This window comes from Sarcophilus harrisii, chromosome 3 (genome assembly GCF_902635505.1).
Source record: "Sarcophilus harrisii chromosome 3, mSarHar1.11, whole genome shotgun sequence".
In the NCBI taxonomy this organism is placed as follows: domain Eukaryota; kingdom Metazoa; phylum Chordata; class Mammalia; order Dasyuromorphia; family Dasyuridae; genus Sarcophilus; species Sarcophilus harrisii.
The window spans coordinates 527,232,247-527,248,941 of record NC_045428.1 but is presented as its reverse complement, the minus strand read 5'-3'; the positions used below and the strand labels follow the sequence as shown (position 1 = coordinate 527,248,941).

The 16,695-nt window shown below is 33.6% G+C and overlaps 1 protein-coding gene across 1 annotated transcript in view; it reads left to right on the top strand.

Moving 5' to 3' along the window:
• FREM2 (FRAS1 related extracellular matrix 2) overlaps positions 1 to 16,695 on the top strand; it is a 203,073-nt gene that overhangs the window by 74,560 nt on the left and 111,818 nt on the right. Inside the window, exon 3 of the mRNA XM_003764540.2 lies at positions 11,486 to 11,632. Coding sequence (XP_003764588.1) covers positions 11,486 to 11,632 — 147 coding nt within the window. The remainder of the gene's footprint in view (positions 1 to 11,485; positions 11,633 to 16,695) is intronic.

The following is a 16,695-nucleotide window of genomic DNA, read 5'->3' as shown; positions in this document are numbered from 1 at the left end:
ATTGTTTTGTTTTGTTTTCTCTGACAACTGACTTATGAAATAACTTGTAATGAAATCCCCAACCTTTTATTCCTCCCCTTCCCCCCAACCTTTCTCTTTCTCTTGACTGTTTCTGTGATATTTCAGGTGGAAAGAAGTAATTTTTAAAAATATAATTTAAAACCCCAGCAACCCCAAATATGACCCAGACAGTAATTCAGGTTAATTGCTATGCATTTTGTATATAGTAACGTGTGAGGCACTATTTTACAAATAGGGATCAGAAAACAACCTCACATCACAGGGAATTAACCAAGTAAATGGTGCTAAACCGGTTACTCTGCAGTGATGACTGAGAAACCCAGCTTTCATTTCCAAGTGGAGTCTCCTTTTGGGGGGAAGTTGTCTGGCGCCACAAAAGGAATTAGGCTATGATTTGAGCAAAGACCCGAAGGCTATTAAGTTTATTTTAAGAATGTGTTGCCAGAGATCTAATAAATTTGTTTGTAGCTGCAGGCAGTGCATGCATGGAACCTTGCTGAGCCAGGTGGTGGGTTGTATATGCATGAATGTTAGGATTTTTTTTTTTTTTTTTTTCCCCTAAAGTAGGCAAAGGGTGTAAATCTTTCTCTGGAACTTAATTCAATTCTAGATGAAATAGGTATTATTTCCACAAATAGATTCCTCAGACTGTGTTTTCTCACTTCTATTTTTGAATGTATCTACATTTATATGTTTTGGTGGGAATAAAATTATAATAGAAAACACACAAGTAATATTAATGAAGGAAACAAAAAATAAGGTATAAAATTGTTTTGTTTGATTTTTCTCTGAAATCTTAAGGATGCTGTAGGGAGGGGAAGCTGCCAGTAAATATCTTCAACAGAGATAAGGGCTATTACCAACTACATTCTCCTCTACAATGGGGATTCTAGCAAATTAAGAAAACAAATACATAATTTTTTGTGCACATATTTTTAGTGTCAGTCTTTCAACTTTTCCAAACAAGTGAACTATGATCTCGTTGTTTAATCGGTCTTGGGAATCATTGTTCCAATGCATGGAGGACTGAAATACAAGATTTAGGGGCGTTAGCTATACATTGTGACCATAGAATTTTTAGTTAGAAAAAAGTTTAGATAAAATGATGATCATAAGAAGTGTAATTATAACTAGCCTTTGTGTAACACTTTAAGGTGTGCAGAGTGCTTTACAACTATCATCCCATTAAATTCTCATAAAAACCCTGGGTTATCTTCATTTTAAAGATAAAGAAGCTGAGGCAGAGATTTAAGTGACTTATCCAGAGTCACATAGTTGGAATCAGAGGCTGGAGTGTGGAATCAGATCTTCTTGAGTTCAACATTGTATAATTATATAAAAATTAATAATTTATAATAATAAAACAAGTACATTGTGTCATAATATATTATATAAAGAAATATATAAATAATTAATATAACATATTAATATGATTACATCTAATATCTATTAAAATATATAGTAGCACTATATATATATATGTACCACCTAGGTACATATCTATATTTATAATAGCTATTGAGAAATATTTTTATTTTTAACTACTGATAATGTATGTGTATGTGTATGTATGTGTGTACATATATTATATAAATATATAAAAAAGATAAATATTGGTATAGATATATAGCTGGTATTTCTATAGATTCTTAAGGTTTGCAAAGTATTTTATAAATATACATTTTATTTTTCTGGGAGTTAGATGCCATTATTACCCCTATTCTATAGAAGACAAAAGTGAAGCAGACAGAGTCCAAATAACTTGTCCAGAATCACACAGATAGGAGTGTCTAAGGCAGGATTTAAACTCAGAATTTATTGAATTCAGTTTTCTCTACCTACTGAACCACTTAAATGTCATCAATCTAACTTCTTCATCTTACAAATGAGAAAATTTTATATTTTACTCAGTCTATATGATATATGCTATCTCATTTGTTTGAATGTAAACTCTTTTAGGTAGGAGACTATTCCATTTTATTTTTGTCTTCCCATCAATTGGAACAATCATTGGCATATAATATTCTTGAAATAAGTATTTGATTGACTGATTGTCCTAGATCATGATTAGTAGTTGATCCCAGTTTCAGGCCCATGTTTTCTGATTCCAGTGATTCTCTTTCCCATTCTACACTGCCTAAATTAAATGTATCATTATTTTGAATATAGAAAGAATTCAATTAATTCTATAGGAAAAAAATCATATTTCTATAGCACTTTAGAATATGTTAAATATGTTAGTCATAAAAACCTTGAAAGGTAGGTTATGAAAGTAATGTTTACATTTTGCAAATGAAGAAAGTATAATTTTGTGAGAAATAAAAGACTTCTGGGTCACAACTAGTATTTTAGGTGGGCTATGAACCCAATTATCTATACTTCCACTATATATTTCAGAAGTGTGTCTATATCTACACAGACACACACATACTTATTCAAAAATATGTTTTGGCATCTTTTTAATTTATAGGACAATATTATGGAATTCCTAATACATGGAATGATTAGCTCTATAGAATGTGGATCATGAAATAATGCCTTTATTGATGCTGTGGTTTTGAAAATGCACCATTGACATAAATTTTTAGTCACGTTGGTAACTGCTTATTAGTATGTGGCAGGTACTTTGCTAAGTCTTAAAGATAAAAAGAAAAATGTTCACAGTTTTGGGGGGGAGAAAACATGCAAACAATTATATAGAAAGAAGATACATGCAGAAAAAATTGGAGATAATCAAAAGAGAGAAGACACAAAAATTAAAAGGGAGCAGAAAGGCTTTCTTGCAGAAGATGGGCTTTTAATTTAGACTTTTCCAGGCAGGGAAAATAACCTGTGTAATAGTAGAGTTGGAAGACAGAATGTCATCTCAAAGGACTGTAAATGAGTATAGTATTCCATCAGTGTTACTTTCATTCTGGGTATAGATGGGTCTACTCTCCTCAGCATTTGTTTTTTTTCATCTCCGTTTTTGTCTCTGCTTCTCTATTTATATGGTTTGGATGGCAACGGAAATGCTTTTTCCAGTATAGTGACACAGAATATACCTGCTTTAGGGCTTAAATAGATAGTTTTCATGAATTTCTATAACCAAAACACTGATGACCCTGTGGTCAACCTGGCAAGAAGCTCCTCCTAGCCTGTTCAGGATGACCAATGGACAGACATCTCATGGTCTCTCACTGATCCTAGCTTCTTTCTGTCTTGGTATGAACTGTCAGAATTTGGGCTACATTGACATAGTCTTGAAGAATTCCAGAATTACCTCCAAATAATTCATGAAGCATCAGAGTAGGACTTTAGTGGAAAGTATTTATATTAATGATAGTGCCAAATTTAGTTTATAGCTTTAAATTCATTCTTAACATTGACAAGAACTGGTTTTCCCATAATTTGTTGTTGTTGTTCTATCAGAGAACTATTACATTTCAACTAGTTGTTGGTGATTGAAGGGATGTTTTCCAGAAAGTCCCTTTTAGAAATTCAATGGGCACCCTGGAATTACCCTTGATCAAGCACGAGCCAGAGTTGTCACACCAGTTTTGTGTTTAAGAAGCGTGCCTCATCTTCTGAAGAATCAGACAAGGCTGTGTTTTTAGGGAGGGTTAATTGGAGGTTGTGATTCTTTGTTGTTCTGAAAAGGTATTGAGTTCCCATGGCCTATATGAAGAAGTCATTAGACCAGCTGGAAAAGTTCAAAAGAGGTCTTTTCATCAAGATTTCTGTGGCTTTTTAGTGATAGTGTTTGGGGACAAAGCATTCGGGATTGTGGTTTTCAGCTGTTGGGCACCTGTTGTGTGGATTTATGACATCAGTTAAGTACTTTAATTTGTTTCAAATGAGACTTAGTGAATAGTTTATAATACATCACATTTTGTCCATTATAGAGAGGCCTTCTATGGATCACATATCATTCAGGATTAAATCCATGTTTTTGTTTCTATCTTCTTAGACCAAACTGAGGGAGAATTTCTGAATGTTAATCAGCTGAAAAATTTTGCATATTGAGGATATTAAATTTATGCAGTATAGTCAGTGATGAATTTGCAGACATCTCCAGAAAGATGATATTTAAAAATCCATTATATGTGTCTAGTTCCATTCTTTTTCCTGAGTTCCAATCCCACATTATCACTTATTGGACTTTTCAAATTGAATCTTACTTACTATATCACAATGCCATATCTCAAAATAAATTCCAGCTTGAAAATTAAAGTTTGGAGGCCATTTGAATTAGGAGAGATCAATACTAAGTATATCAAGAGCCTTGAAAACAGTACTGTATTATATATAGCATGGCATATTAACTGATGCTCATAATCTCCCCACTAGTGATCAATAAAAAACTTAAAGTATGTTAAATCATTCAATATGTTTTGTTCTCCAAATCAAGAAAGAACAATATTATCCGGAGACCTTGGAGGACATTTTGCAATGAGATACAGATACTAGATTTTAAGCATTTTTAAAAAATCTTTACTACCATTTTGTTTAATCTTGAGGTCACTTTGGGAGTTAACTTTTTTCATATTTGTATTACAGATATTCATCTAGGATGTTAACTAAGGAGGGGGAAGGTCACTGATTTATGATCTGTAGAATATTTACACAACTGCCAGGGTTATGATTGAAACCTGAACGAAGGAAAAGTATCATAGATGACACAAGTGCATTTATTACCTTAATGAAATTTTATTAGTGTTCAGTTGTCTGGGCTTGGTGAGTGCCTGAGATGTACTCTGGGAGGTATAGTTTTTGAATGCCTGAATCTGGTCTGTGTTATGTTAGCAGGTCAGGCAGAATGCTGAGTATGGTCAGCTTCACTTGTCTAAACCTCAGCTGATTGTGCTGTGTGCTCTGGGGCCACCACCCTCCCCTTCCCTTACCATGTGAAACAGCTTGTTGGACCTAGACCCAAGCCATGTGGGAGTTGAGAAGTGGGAGGTGTGTTATCCTAGGGGAAAAAAGAATGTAAAGACATAGTATTAATGTTTAGAAAGACTAAGGGAAATTATAACCAAGAAAGAAAACAAAAATAAGCACTTTTATATACATTTACAAAGCATGATTGAGATAATTCCTACTCATCTTATTCCTAACTTTCTGGACTTCAGAATCATTGCTTCTCTGCTGTTGACTCATTCTGAACTTGTTAGATTTTCTACCCATGAAATAGCCTTCCAGTACTGCTCATAAGGTCTGCCCCCCTTTTCCCATGTACAAATTCCTCCTGGAACCTCATTCTGTGCAAGAGTCCAGACCAGTCTGCCTTCTTTCTCCTTCTGATCCTGTTATTGACTTTCCAGATTTCAAAAACAGCCCTTCAGTCTAAGTACTTCCCTCTGCTCTCTGTCCATTTAGATCCTTTTTGTCTGTTATTTTGCCCTGTTAGAATGGAAACTTCTTGAAGGCAAGAAGCTTCTTGACTTTCTTTTGTGCTTCTATATTACTATCCCCAGTGCTTAGCATGATTTCTGATACATGCTAAGTGCTTCATATATGCTCATTTTCTTCCTTTGTATTATGCTAGTTTTCCCATTTTTCCCATAATCACACAGCTAGTGGTATTAACAATAAGATTTGAATGCAAATCTCCCAACTCCAAATCTTGGATGTTTGGCATTCTACCACAAATATCCCATGTGCTAGAGATGGGAAAATTACAAAGCATGTTAGTGCCTTAAAAAAAACAAAAAAAATAAAAAACAAAAAACCCCAACTTTATTCATAGTTACTCTTACTCCATTTTACAGATTTGGAAATTGAGACTGAAAGAAAGACAAAATCTTGTCCATAATCAGATTGTGAGTTTTAGAGTCAGGTTAATAGAATCATAGATTTAGAGTCAGAAGAGATCTTCAGAGTCATCTACTTCATCCTCCTTGTTTTAGAGATGAGGAATATGAGGCTCTTAGAGATTGGGATTGTTCCAGAGTCATAACAGTTAGTAAGTGAAAAAAGGTAGGATTTGAACTCAGACTCTGATGCCAAATCATATTGAACTTGAAATCCAGGGCTTTGAAATTAAAATGAATTAAAAATAAGAAAGTGATAATGTAAAAAGGCTTTCCAGCTATAACACTGGTCCATGGGGATACTAATATAATGGATGACAATACATTTAAACAGAAAGAACAATTGATTTAGAAACAGAGGAACTGGATTTGAATCTTAGCTCTGCCACTTCCTATCCGTGTGGCTTCTGGGAAGTTGATTACCTTGCTGGGCCTTTTTCTTCATCTCTAAAATATAAATAGCAGACTAGGTAGGGAAGTATAACATGCATGTTCAGTGAAAGGAAACTTTCTAATTTCAGTTTATTATTGCAGTTGCTTGCTTGTGTTCATGTCCATGGAATTTTCTTGGCAAAAATACTGGAGTGGTTTACCATGTCCTTTGTAATAGATTAATGGGCAATAGATTTGCCAGGGTCACACAGCTAGTAAGTGTCTTAGGCTGGATTTTGAACTCACCTCTTCCTAATTCCAGGCTCAGGGATCCCTCTACGGAGCCATCTAGCTGCTTCTATTCTCAGCTAACCTCCTTTATAAAAGTCATGTGAATTCAGTGCTCTCATATTCTCTCATTCTTCTCTTTTCTAAATTTTCACACTGAATTCTTATCTCATCATTGAAATGAAGTTGCCCTCTCCAAGAGATAATGGTCTCTTATTTGTAAAAATCAAAAGACCTTTTTTCTTAATTCTCATCTCTCTTGACACTGCTATTCAGTTTCTTCTCTTAATTTTCAAGATTCTGATCTTTTCTTCCTTTTTGTCTTACTGCTCATTCTCAATTTCCTTTATTAGAACTTCATATCATGCTCTCTAACTAAAGGTGTCCCACCAAGGCTTGGACAACTGCTTTAAAATGTCTTTTTTTTTTTTTTTTTTTACTGTCTCATTTGATAATCTCATTTACTCCCATGGGTACAATTTTCATCTCTAGGCAGATGATATAGAGATCTTCTGTCCATAGCCAACTCTAGTCTCTTACCTGAGTTTCAAATCTACATTTATCAACTGATTATTGGACTTTTCAAGCTGAATGTCTTGCCAGTATTTCTTAATTACATGTTTCCATGTACCTTCCAATCCAGCTGTACTGATCAGTTTGCTGCTCCCCACAAATGACACTCCTTTACCTCCCCTCTCCATGCATTTACATTGCTTTTCCCCTTTGCTCTCCTTCCTCACCTGTAACTCTTAGCAACCCTGGCTTTCTTCAAGACTCAAATGAAGCATCACTTCACTGCTAGTCCTTCTCTTCTAAGACTGCCTTCCAACTGCAGGGTATGTGTGTGAGTGTGTGTGTGGGTGTGTACCTATTTATATACCACCAGCAATCTTAGAATGTGAGCTTTTTGAAGGCAGGAATTGTTTTGGGCTTGTTTTTGTTCCTGGTTTATTTGTTTTCCAAAATATTGACCTTAAGTACTTAATAAATGCTTGTTGATTTGCCTGGAAGAGGAAAGCATGACTTAAGGAGGAATGGAAAATAAAATTAAACAGGTTTAGACCCCATTGTGAGCAGCTTGAAAGTCATACTGATATAAACAGAATTAATTTTATAAGTTAATAGGGTATTATGGATTTTTAAGCAGAAAAAACGACAAGGAGAAAACAGGATTCAAACTATATTGCTTAACAGTGGTATGGAAGAGGCTATGGAGGGAAAAATTGGAGTTATGGAAACTTGATAGAGAACGCAATTATTAATTCAATCATAAAGGGATAAGGATAACTAGAACATAAGTTTAACAAATTATAATTCAGCATTTGTTAAAGAGTCTGCTACATGCAGAACATTGTGTTATAGTAGTAGACAGAGCACTGGCCCTATACACAGCAAGACTCCAGATTCAAATATACTGCAGACGCTTGCTGTCTATGTGACCCTGAGCAAATCACATAATTGCTGACTGTCTCAGTTTCCTAAAAAAGTAAATAAAGAACATAATCTCTATCTTGCAGGGTTGTTGTGACAATAAAATGATGTTTGTGAAGTGCATAGCACAATGCTTAGTGCATAGTAGATGCTTCCCCTCTCTTTTGCTCTCTAAAAAGCATTTGATCTAGCAGTAAATACAAATATGATACAAACTAGTATATGATGAATGCATAAAATAGGTACAAAAGGACGCATTTTGTTTGGTAGAAGTAAGGAGAATTTATTTCTGACTGGTGGGAATTAGGAAAGTAGACATTGGAGTTAGACTTTGAAGTATGGATAATTTCTTTTATTTTTAACCCAGACAATACTTATTCCTTCTGTTTCTTCTTTGATTTTCTTTTGATTAATTATGGGACAAGCTGGCTATTTCTGTCCCCTAAATATGATTTCTTATCTAGAGTGAGCTAATTGAAAATGTAAACTACAAAGATACCAGAAGGAAAAGAAAAGTTGAAAACACACCTTCCAATTCTGTCCATTTTTTAGCCCCATTTCAAAAAGAAATTACTTATCATAGCTATGTTCTTAACCACACTCACTTTTCTCTGAAATAGTTGGGACACATCAAAGGAAATTGTAATAATGAGGACTTTGAGTGTGATCATCTGATTACCATTTTTCCTTTCTTTTACCAAGCATAATAGCTTTCACATTAGAGAGATCACACATTTTCTTTTCTTTTCTTTTTTTTTTTTTCTGTTAAACAAGCAGTTCCACTTAGTTGAAAGTTGTGGAAAGAAAGTCTTCTCTCCCCAGCCTAGTAGGAGAAATTAAGATATTTGTGTGCCCAAAGGAACAAAGTGGAAAACATTGAGATATTTTTAAGTGGCTATAATTAACGTGAATTAAAGTATTTCCCAAAAGAGTTCCACTAACCCAAAACAATTTTTGAAAAAGTTTTGTTGTTTTTTTAAGTCACAAATGTTCCATTCAATCAGTAATAGAGCAAAACTTGCTCTTCAGTGGCCTCTTGTGGGGAATTAAGAATTCATAGCAATGTTGTGCCTTACCTGGCATGCCATAGCCAGAATTAAGACATTGGTGAAGGAAGGTGAGTTAAGTGGTCTGTTTTGTGGATGTCAGATTATTATCTTTTCTTCTGGTACTTACCTTCTTTGCTCTCTCTCCCAAATTCCATCTCTTTCTCTCTCTTTTTTCCTCCCTTTCTTTCCCTCTCGTTCCCTTTTCCCCTCCTCCTTACCTATCTCTCCCTTCCTTTAATCATATGTAAAGTTTTTATTATACTTTCAGAAAATAAAGGGAAAATAATCAAGCTGCTCTTTGGAAAAGCAAAACAATTTAATTAAAATTTCAATTTCGTAGCATTTGACTATTGTTTCAAATATGATAAGGCATGTTTTTTGAGGGAGAAGAGTAGTTGTGCAATTTCTTCTATGTAATGTGCTACCTGTGATGAAATTCCTTCTGCCATTGTAGAGCGACAGTCTTCAACTAAAACGTTAGGGAATTGCCTGGGATACTGACAGGGTAAGTAACTTGCCCACGGTCCAGAATCAATGTGTGTCAGATGCTCACCTGAAGTTTAGGTTTTATGGAGGACAGCTATTTAACAGCTACTCTAGGCATGTGTTTACATGAGGAGATTCCAGCTCTAGCACAGAGGTTTCGTGAATGTCTATCATCAGTTTGAAAGAATTTTGAAGGTCTTCATTTTTCTATAAGATCCCTAGATGTTTCAAAACATACACACACACACACACACACACACACACACACACACATTTTATTATTCATTTGTGTCTGATTCTTTGTGTTCCCACTATACATGGAGTTCTCTTGACAAAAATACTGGAATGGTTTGCCATTTCCTTCTCCAATCAATTAAGACAAACAGACTTGCCCAGGGTCACTCAGCTACTAAGTGTCTGAATCTGAATTAAATTCAGGTCTTTATGACTGCAAGCCTTGCAGTCTTTCTATATTTACATACAGAGACAAACACACACACAAAATTCATTTTAAAATGATTTAAATGAAATACAGAAGAAAACTTCCTATGAAATGAAAATATTTCATTTTTATTCAACAATTAGAAAGGCAACAAAAGGGTTAATTATTCTACTGGGCACCTGAAGATCTCTCTCTTCCAGAGATCTAAATTACATTCTTGGTAGTAACACATTTGAGTAATGAAAATATTAAATTTATACTTTGATAATTATGCTAAATATAAATGCAGTAGAGGAGTAATATTTATTCATTTAAATGATAATTATTATTTATAAAATTGGCTATCGAACTGAAAAATAATTGGCAGCATACTTATAGATATCTTGGCTGTACTTAATTCATTCCATTTTTGTCTTGACCTGGGGCAATTGTCCTTTGAGTGATATATACTCTGGGTAATCATAACTTTCTCCATTCCTATTAACAATGTGGTTGTTGTTGTGGTGGTGGTTTGCCCTTTGTTCTCAGAGAGGACCATAACATCAGAGAGGTGCCATGATATACAAATGGACTGGATTTATGTGAGGGAAGGCTGTGTAAGGTCCCTTCCAGAGCCACCTGGGTCCAGTATCAAGATATAGATCAAGATGACTGGAAATGGCTCAGGATTAACAATGTGGAATGTACTTCTGTATTATGATGCTTGGTCACTATGTTCTAAAATCAAACAAAACAAAGCAAAACATTAAAAAATTCTATTATTATTATTTCTGTTATTATTAACAACAAAACACAATGATCTATTCCTCACTTGTCTATCACTTTGAAGAATAGTTACATTACTAAAATTGTTTCCATTACTTCAATATCTTTTATTTTCGAATCATTTTTCTATTGATTTTCAAGAAAAATTGGCAATGTTTACCTGAAAATAAATATTAGTCTCCAAATGTAATAAAATTACATGGAAGAAAGCAGCAGTTTCTTTACACACACACACACACACACACACACACACACACACAGAAATGATAATCTTCTGGTAGTAACAATACTTAGAATATCAAAAGCAACTACTAAGTGTTATTTATATCTAAAGAAAAAAGATGGATAATGATTATTTCACTCTATCACATGTTTTGAAAAATGCCTCATTTCTCTTCCTTCTTTTTCTAATCAGAAGAACAAGCAGTTCTCATTTGTTTTTCACAAATGCTACCAGTTTGACATAATGGGATAATCTGCTGAGTTTTTTTTAAGAAATGTACAGATAGAGCTCAGATGAAGTGAGGGGAAGATACAAAGACAGTAAGCCATGGGTTAACAAATAGCACATTTAGTGGCTCACCCAATGGTAAATGAAGTTATAAGGGATTGTATACATCAAAAATATGACTGAGCAACCCAAAGAATTCTGTAAGGTAAGTATCCAAGAACTGCATAGCAAGTTATTACAATGATTTTTATTTTCTATAAGTTTAAAACTGTACAAGATTGTTCCATAAGGAGATAGTAGATGCTAGATTATTGTGACTCTTAGTGCATGCTTAGGAATGTTAGACAGAAAAAGGATACCATTTTAAGTTTAATATTGTACTTTCCAGGAGGAAACAAGTTGACAAACCAGCATTTTCACCTGAATTGGGCATGGATCTCCTTGGAAAAAGAATACTATCTGGTCAATGAAGACTTCAAATTTTTGGATATTGTCCTCAAACGAAGAGGTTATTTGGGAGAAACTTCTTTTGTCAGTAAGTTCATTCATTTGGTTTTTCTATTCCGTTTCCTGTTGAAAATGTGTACTTTCTTTCCTGGAATGGGTATCTCAATAGAATTTTATAATTCACTTCTAAATCTTAGCAATGCATAATATCAACTAAATTCTTAAGCTGCCAATAAGCATGTGTTTACAGATTATTCTGAGTATTTAATGCTATGACTTGCCTTGAAAAAAGTACTAGCTACTAAGACTTGTAATGAAGGCTTCAAGTCTCAGGGTACTTCCTACTCAGGATCTTTTTTTTGGTAGTTAGGTGTTATTTTTAGTGTGTGGCCCCAGCAAAGGGACAAAAGACAAGAACATCAGAAACCTGTTTGTAAAATACATCTCTTACAATACACCACCTTCAACAGGCCCTCAGAAATAAAATTCCATAATGGAAAGTTGTTTCTACATAGAGGCTTGAAAACAAAATGAAGTAAATGGCACAGATATATTATGATAATATGGTAGGGAGAATGTGCTTCCTCTGTGTTTAACATCTAGAGGGCTTTAGGATGTAACCATGTAATTAAACTGTTGAAATAGTTGTATGAAATCCATGTGAACATTCCTTTGATAATGAACAAACAAAAAACCATTCAGTAGTAACTCATTAAGCATATAGGAGGTACTTCCTGTCATGGGTTGCACTTGAATGCTCAGGTGAGCCCTTACAAGTTCCAGAGAAATAAAGCACACTAGACAAAGGAAATGTTCTTTGTGTTTTTAAAGTCATGTCTCCTGGTGGTGTTATAGAACCTTGCATAGTTATCATGCTTTTCCTCCTAGTCATCTCGCATTTAAAAAAATAAACATAACAAAACTAATGCTAACTGGAAGAGAAACTCTTCTTCTATCAGATTGTATATGATTGTATGCAGCTATAAAAAAAAAAGAAAGAATGCTTATGATTTTATGGTACTAGTGTGGTGATCAAGTGGTCACAGGGTCATAACTTTAAAGGTAGAAGAATTTGAGTTCATTCAGGCCAGAGATATCAAACATATCGCACAAGGGCCTCTGAATTGAATTTTTAAAAAAATTGGAAAATATTTGACAAAAATAAATAAAAATATAATAGAACATAGAGAATATTAATATGTGATTTTGTTAGTCAATGAGCAGCCCTTAACCATCTTCATGTAGCTTAGTGGCCCTATTTCTATTTAAATTTGACTACAAATGTGAGAGTACACGCATTTTTCATTTTTCAAATGAGAAAAGTAAAACCAGACAGATTAAGGTTAGATCACACAAGTAATACGATTGCAGTGTCGCCACAATCTGAGAAATCCATGTAAAATTGTTTGACCCTTCTTGTGTGCCAAGAAGAAGTACAAATTATTGTGGAATTAAAATATAAAATATATTTATATGATACAATGATATACATATATTTTATCTATTTCTTAATTTCTAACTTTTTCTTTGTCTACTGGCCTTCATGTGTCATTACGTCTTTCACAAAACTCCCCAAAATTCCCATCTAATTTTTTGGCCCACCTATGGTATACTGACAATGGGGAAAGTTGTAATGTGCAAGGAATAATTGTAAGTGGAAGAACAAGAATTCAATCAACAATTATTTAAATGCATGTCCTCTAACTCAGTCAAAAAATATTTATCAACTTTTGTGTGCCTTTGAAACCTGGATAGTCTATCAGTCCTGCCCACAAAGCTGAACCACTTTTACTTGAGTTATCTCAGGAAGATCCTGAAGATCACCTGGCAAAATAAGGTATCAGACACTGAGGTCCTCTGTTAAACTGACCTGCTAAAAATTCATTTTTACTGTACCTCAATTTCCTCATCTCTAAAATGAACTGGAGAAGGAAAGGGCCAACCACTCCAGGATCTTTGCCAAGAAAACTCCAAATGGGGTCAGAAGAGTTATACAGAACTGAAAAACAATTGAACAATGATAACAAAATATCATGTTTACATATAACTTTTAAGCTTAGAAAACTCATTGCATGCATTATCTCATTTGATACTCTCAACAATCCTGTGATATAACTGCCATAATTATATCTATTTTACAGATGAGGAAAATGAGGTGGGAAAAAGGTTTTAGGACATTCCAGAGCCACATGGCTTTTTCATGTCTAAAGCAGAATAATAGCCCAAATTTTCCCTATTTGGGAATTACTATGACCAATAATCCATTCAATCTTTCAGGTAAGGACTCTCAACCAAATTGTCAAAAATGGAGAAAAAAATCACTAAAGCCAATTTTATTTGAGAAAAGGCACCAGTCTCACAAGAATAGTAGCAGTATTGATGATCTTATTTATCTCCTACATGTCCTGAAATATTTCCTTTTTTATCTGTAGACAATTATAATACAATAAATAAATCTGTTTCCTCTTTAGATTGGAATTTGTAGCAAAAAAAATTATTTTTCTTAATATGATTTATATGTAAATTATTGTTTTCATGTTGTCTCCCTCATTAGAATATGAGCTGCTTGATCACAAAAATTATACATTTGCCATCCTAGTTCTTCCTAGAATTTAAAACAGTACCTAGTATACAATATACATTTAAGAAATGCTTATAATTTAAAACCATTTTTAGATCCACAATTCTTGTACTATATAGATTTTTCCCAAAAATTTTTCTCTAGATTTGATTCTAAGAATCATTTGCTTCATTTTTTTTAATTTCAATTTTTGGATGACAGTATAGTCACAGATAATTTTTAAATCTTTTTCCTGACTGCGATCCAAACCAAATGACATAGCAATAAAACATCAGGACAATTCATTTTTCACACTTTGATACAGATCCAAGACTGGTTTTTTCTTGAACTTTTTGTCTGGAAAGGAAATGGAAGAGAGGGCTAAAAACAAATCTCTTTATCAGCTTTTATAATGTTTGCATCTGTTTGCATTTTGTGTATTTTCTCAAAATGAGGGGTTATCTTTACTTTATCAGCTACAACATAACCAACTAGTGTTTAATCAATAAAGTCAACAGCTGCAGAATATTCTCAGTAGATGTTCTTTCAAGACATTGTCTTTAGTTCATTTTGACCTGCTGGCTTCCTTTTGGTTGAATGTTAAAACAATGAGCAGTTTCATGCTATATCTGGTTGTCTTATATTTGTTCTGTATGATATCTGGCTTTCATTTGGAACAAAGCATTTTTTTCCAATAGACATGGATGTCATCAGCCGCAAAGATACAACATTTTACCACTGTAAGTGGTTAACCTCACAGAGTTACTAAATAACCTGAGGTAACAGAAAGTTGGAAATCTCCCCTTAGTGGCCCACACCTTGTCAGTCAGAGCAAACAGGAATAGGATTTAGCATGTCATGGAGTAATGCTCAGATATAAGAATGGCCCTTTAGTCTTCAGAACCTCAAAAAGCTTCCTTTCTCTGCATGTGATTCAAGTCTTTATGTGTGCCTGAAACTTCATCTCCTTATTCAAAATTTTCTAGAAAATACAAACCAAAAGAAACAAAACAAAACAAAACAAAACAAAAAAAAAAAACCCAACACTTTTTTCTATCACTAAGCCCTATGCAATTTACTAATACATTCCTGAATATTTGACAGTATGTATAGCTAATGTCAGGGAAGAATCGCTAAGAAAACTCAAGAATTGTATTTAAGTTTATGGTTTTCTTCACTGTGTAATTGTATAATTGATTCATTCACAAATCCCCAATAGCAAAAAAGAATGTATATAAAAGTTCATCAATTTCACTAGTGTGCTTAAATATCAAAGGCCTTACATTAATGTGCAGAGAGGCTCCTTAACACTTCCAAGTCTTAATTAGGGCCAAAGGGTTTTGTTTAAAAATTAATTATCTTTGGAAGAAAAGTATGAACTTTAGCACAGCTCAAATTACTGAAGTGATTTTCCTTGCTGCAGGTAATGTTTGGCAGAAATATTTCTGTTGTGCATGCATTTTACCTTTTGAATGGATTTCTGTACAAGAGTGGGTGAGGTTCCCAAGAGACTGGTTTTTCATTTAGCTTTAGACTTCATTACTTCCTGAGAAGAAGTAAAACGAATAAGGTAGAAATGTAGCTGTTTGGCTACTCGTGTGTATTCTTTCTTATTCCCATACCAACCAATATAAAGCCAACAAATGCAAAACATTCAAAGTAGATATAAGAAGTACAGTGACTGGCACATAGTAGTTCTGTATAAGTTTTGATTGTTACTATTATCATATAATCAATAAATACATTGATAAATCAACCAATGTGTATTGTTATCAAGTGCCTACCACCTGAAGAAAAGTGATCTTCTAAGTGCTATTTATGGGCCATACAAGGCACCAGATACCTGTGAGAGCCCATCAAAGAGGACAGTGCCAGATCAGGAAAGAACTAGTTTTAAAATAAAATTAAATTAAAATTAAATAAAATAAGTTTTTAAAATAAAAAATAAAATAGTATTTAAAACTATTTTTTTTATAATTACTAGTTGTGTTATAATGAGCAAGTCATTTCACTTTTCATAACCTCAGTTCTCACATTTGTAAAATGAAGATAATACTTATTGTTCTGAATTGTAAGGTTTTATTTATGGCTCAAATTTTTTATGGCTCAAATTAAGATATATGCTTTGTAGACTTTAAATATCTTACATAAATATCAATTCTGTTTGCTTCATAGTGTATAGCACAATGTCATAGACCGAATAGGTACTATATGTTTTGGTTAACAATTATTTTTTTCCCAAGGAATATTCATTTGGGTCATGAAATGACATTAATATGCCATTTATGTTATTTTATTATTTTCATGGATAAAAGTACTTTCATCATATTATATTTACTTTGTGTTCCAGAAGAAAATAAAACAAATCAGAGATAAACTGATTTTATATATATATATATATATATATACACATACATATACATATATCTACATATGTATGTACACACACATATACATATATATACACATTTCTTTTACCATGGAGTCCTAAACTCACTCCCTATGTTGTGGGCTGATTACTTGAACCACAGATCAGGGACAGTTGAAGTGGAAATGGGAAGAAGTTGAGTGGGGTCAAAGTTTGTGTATCT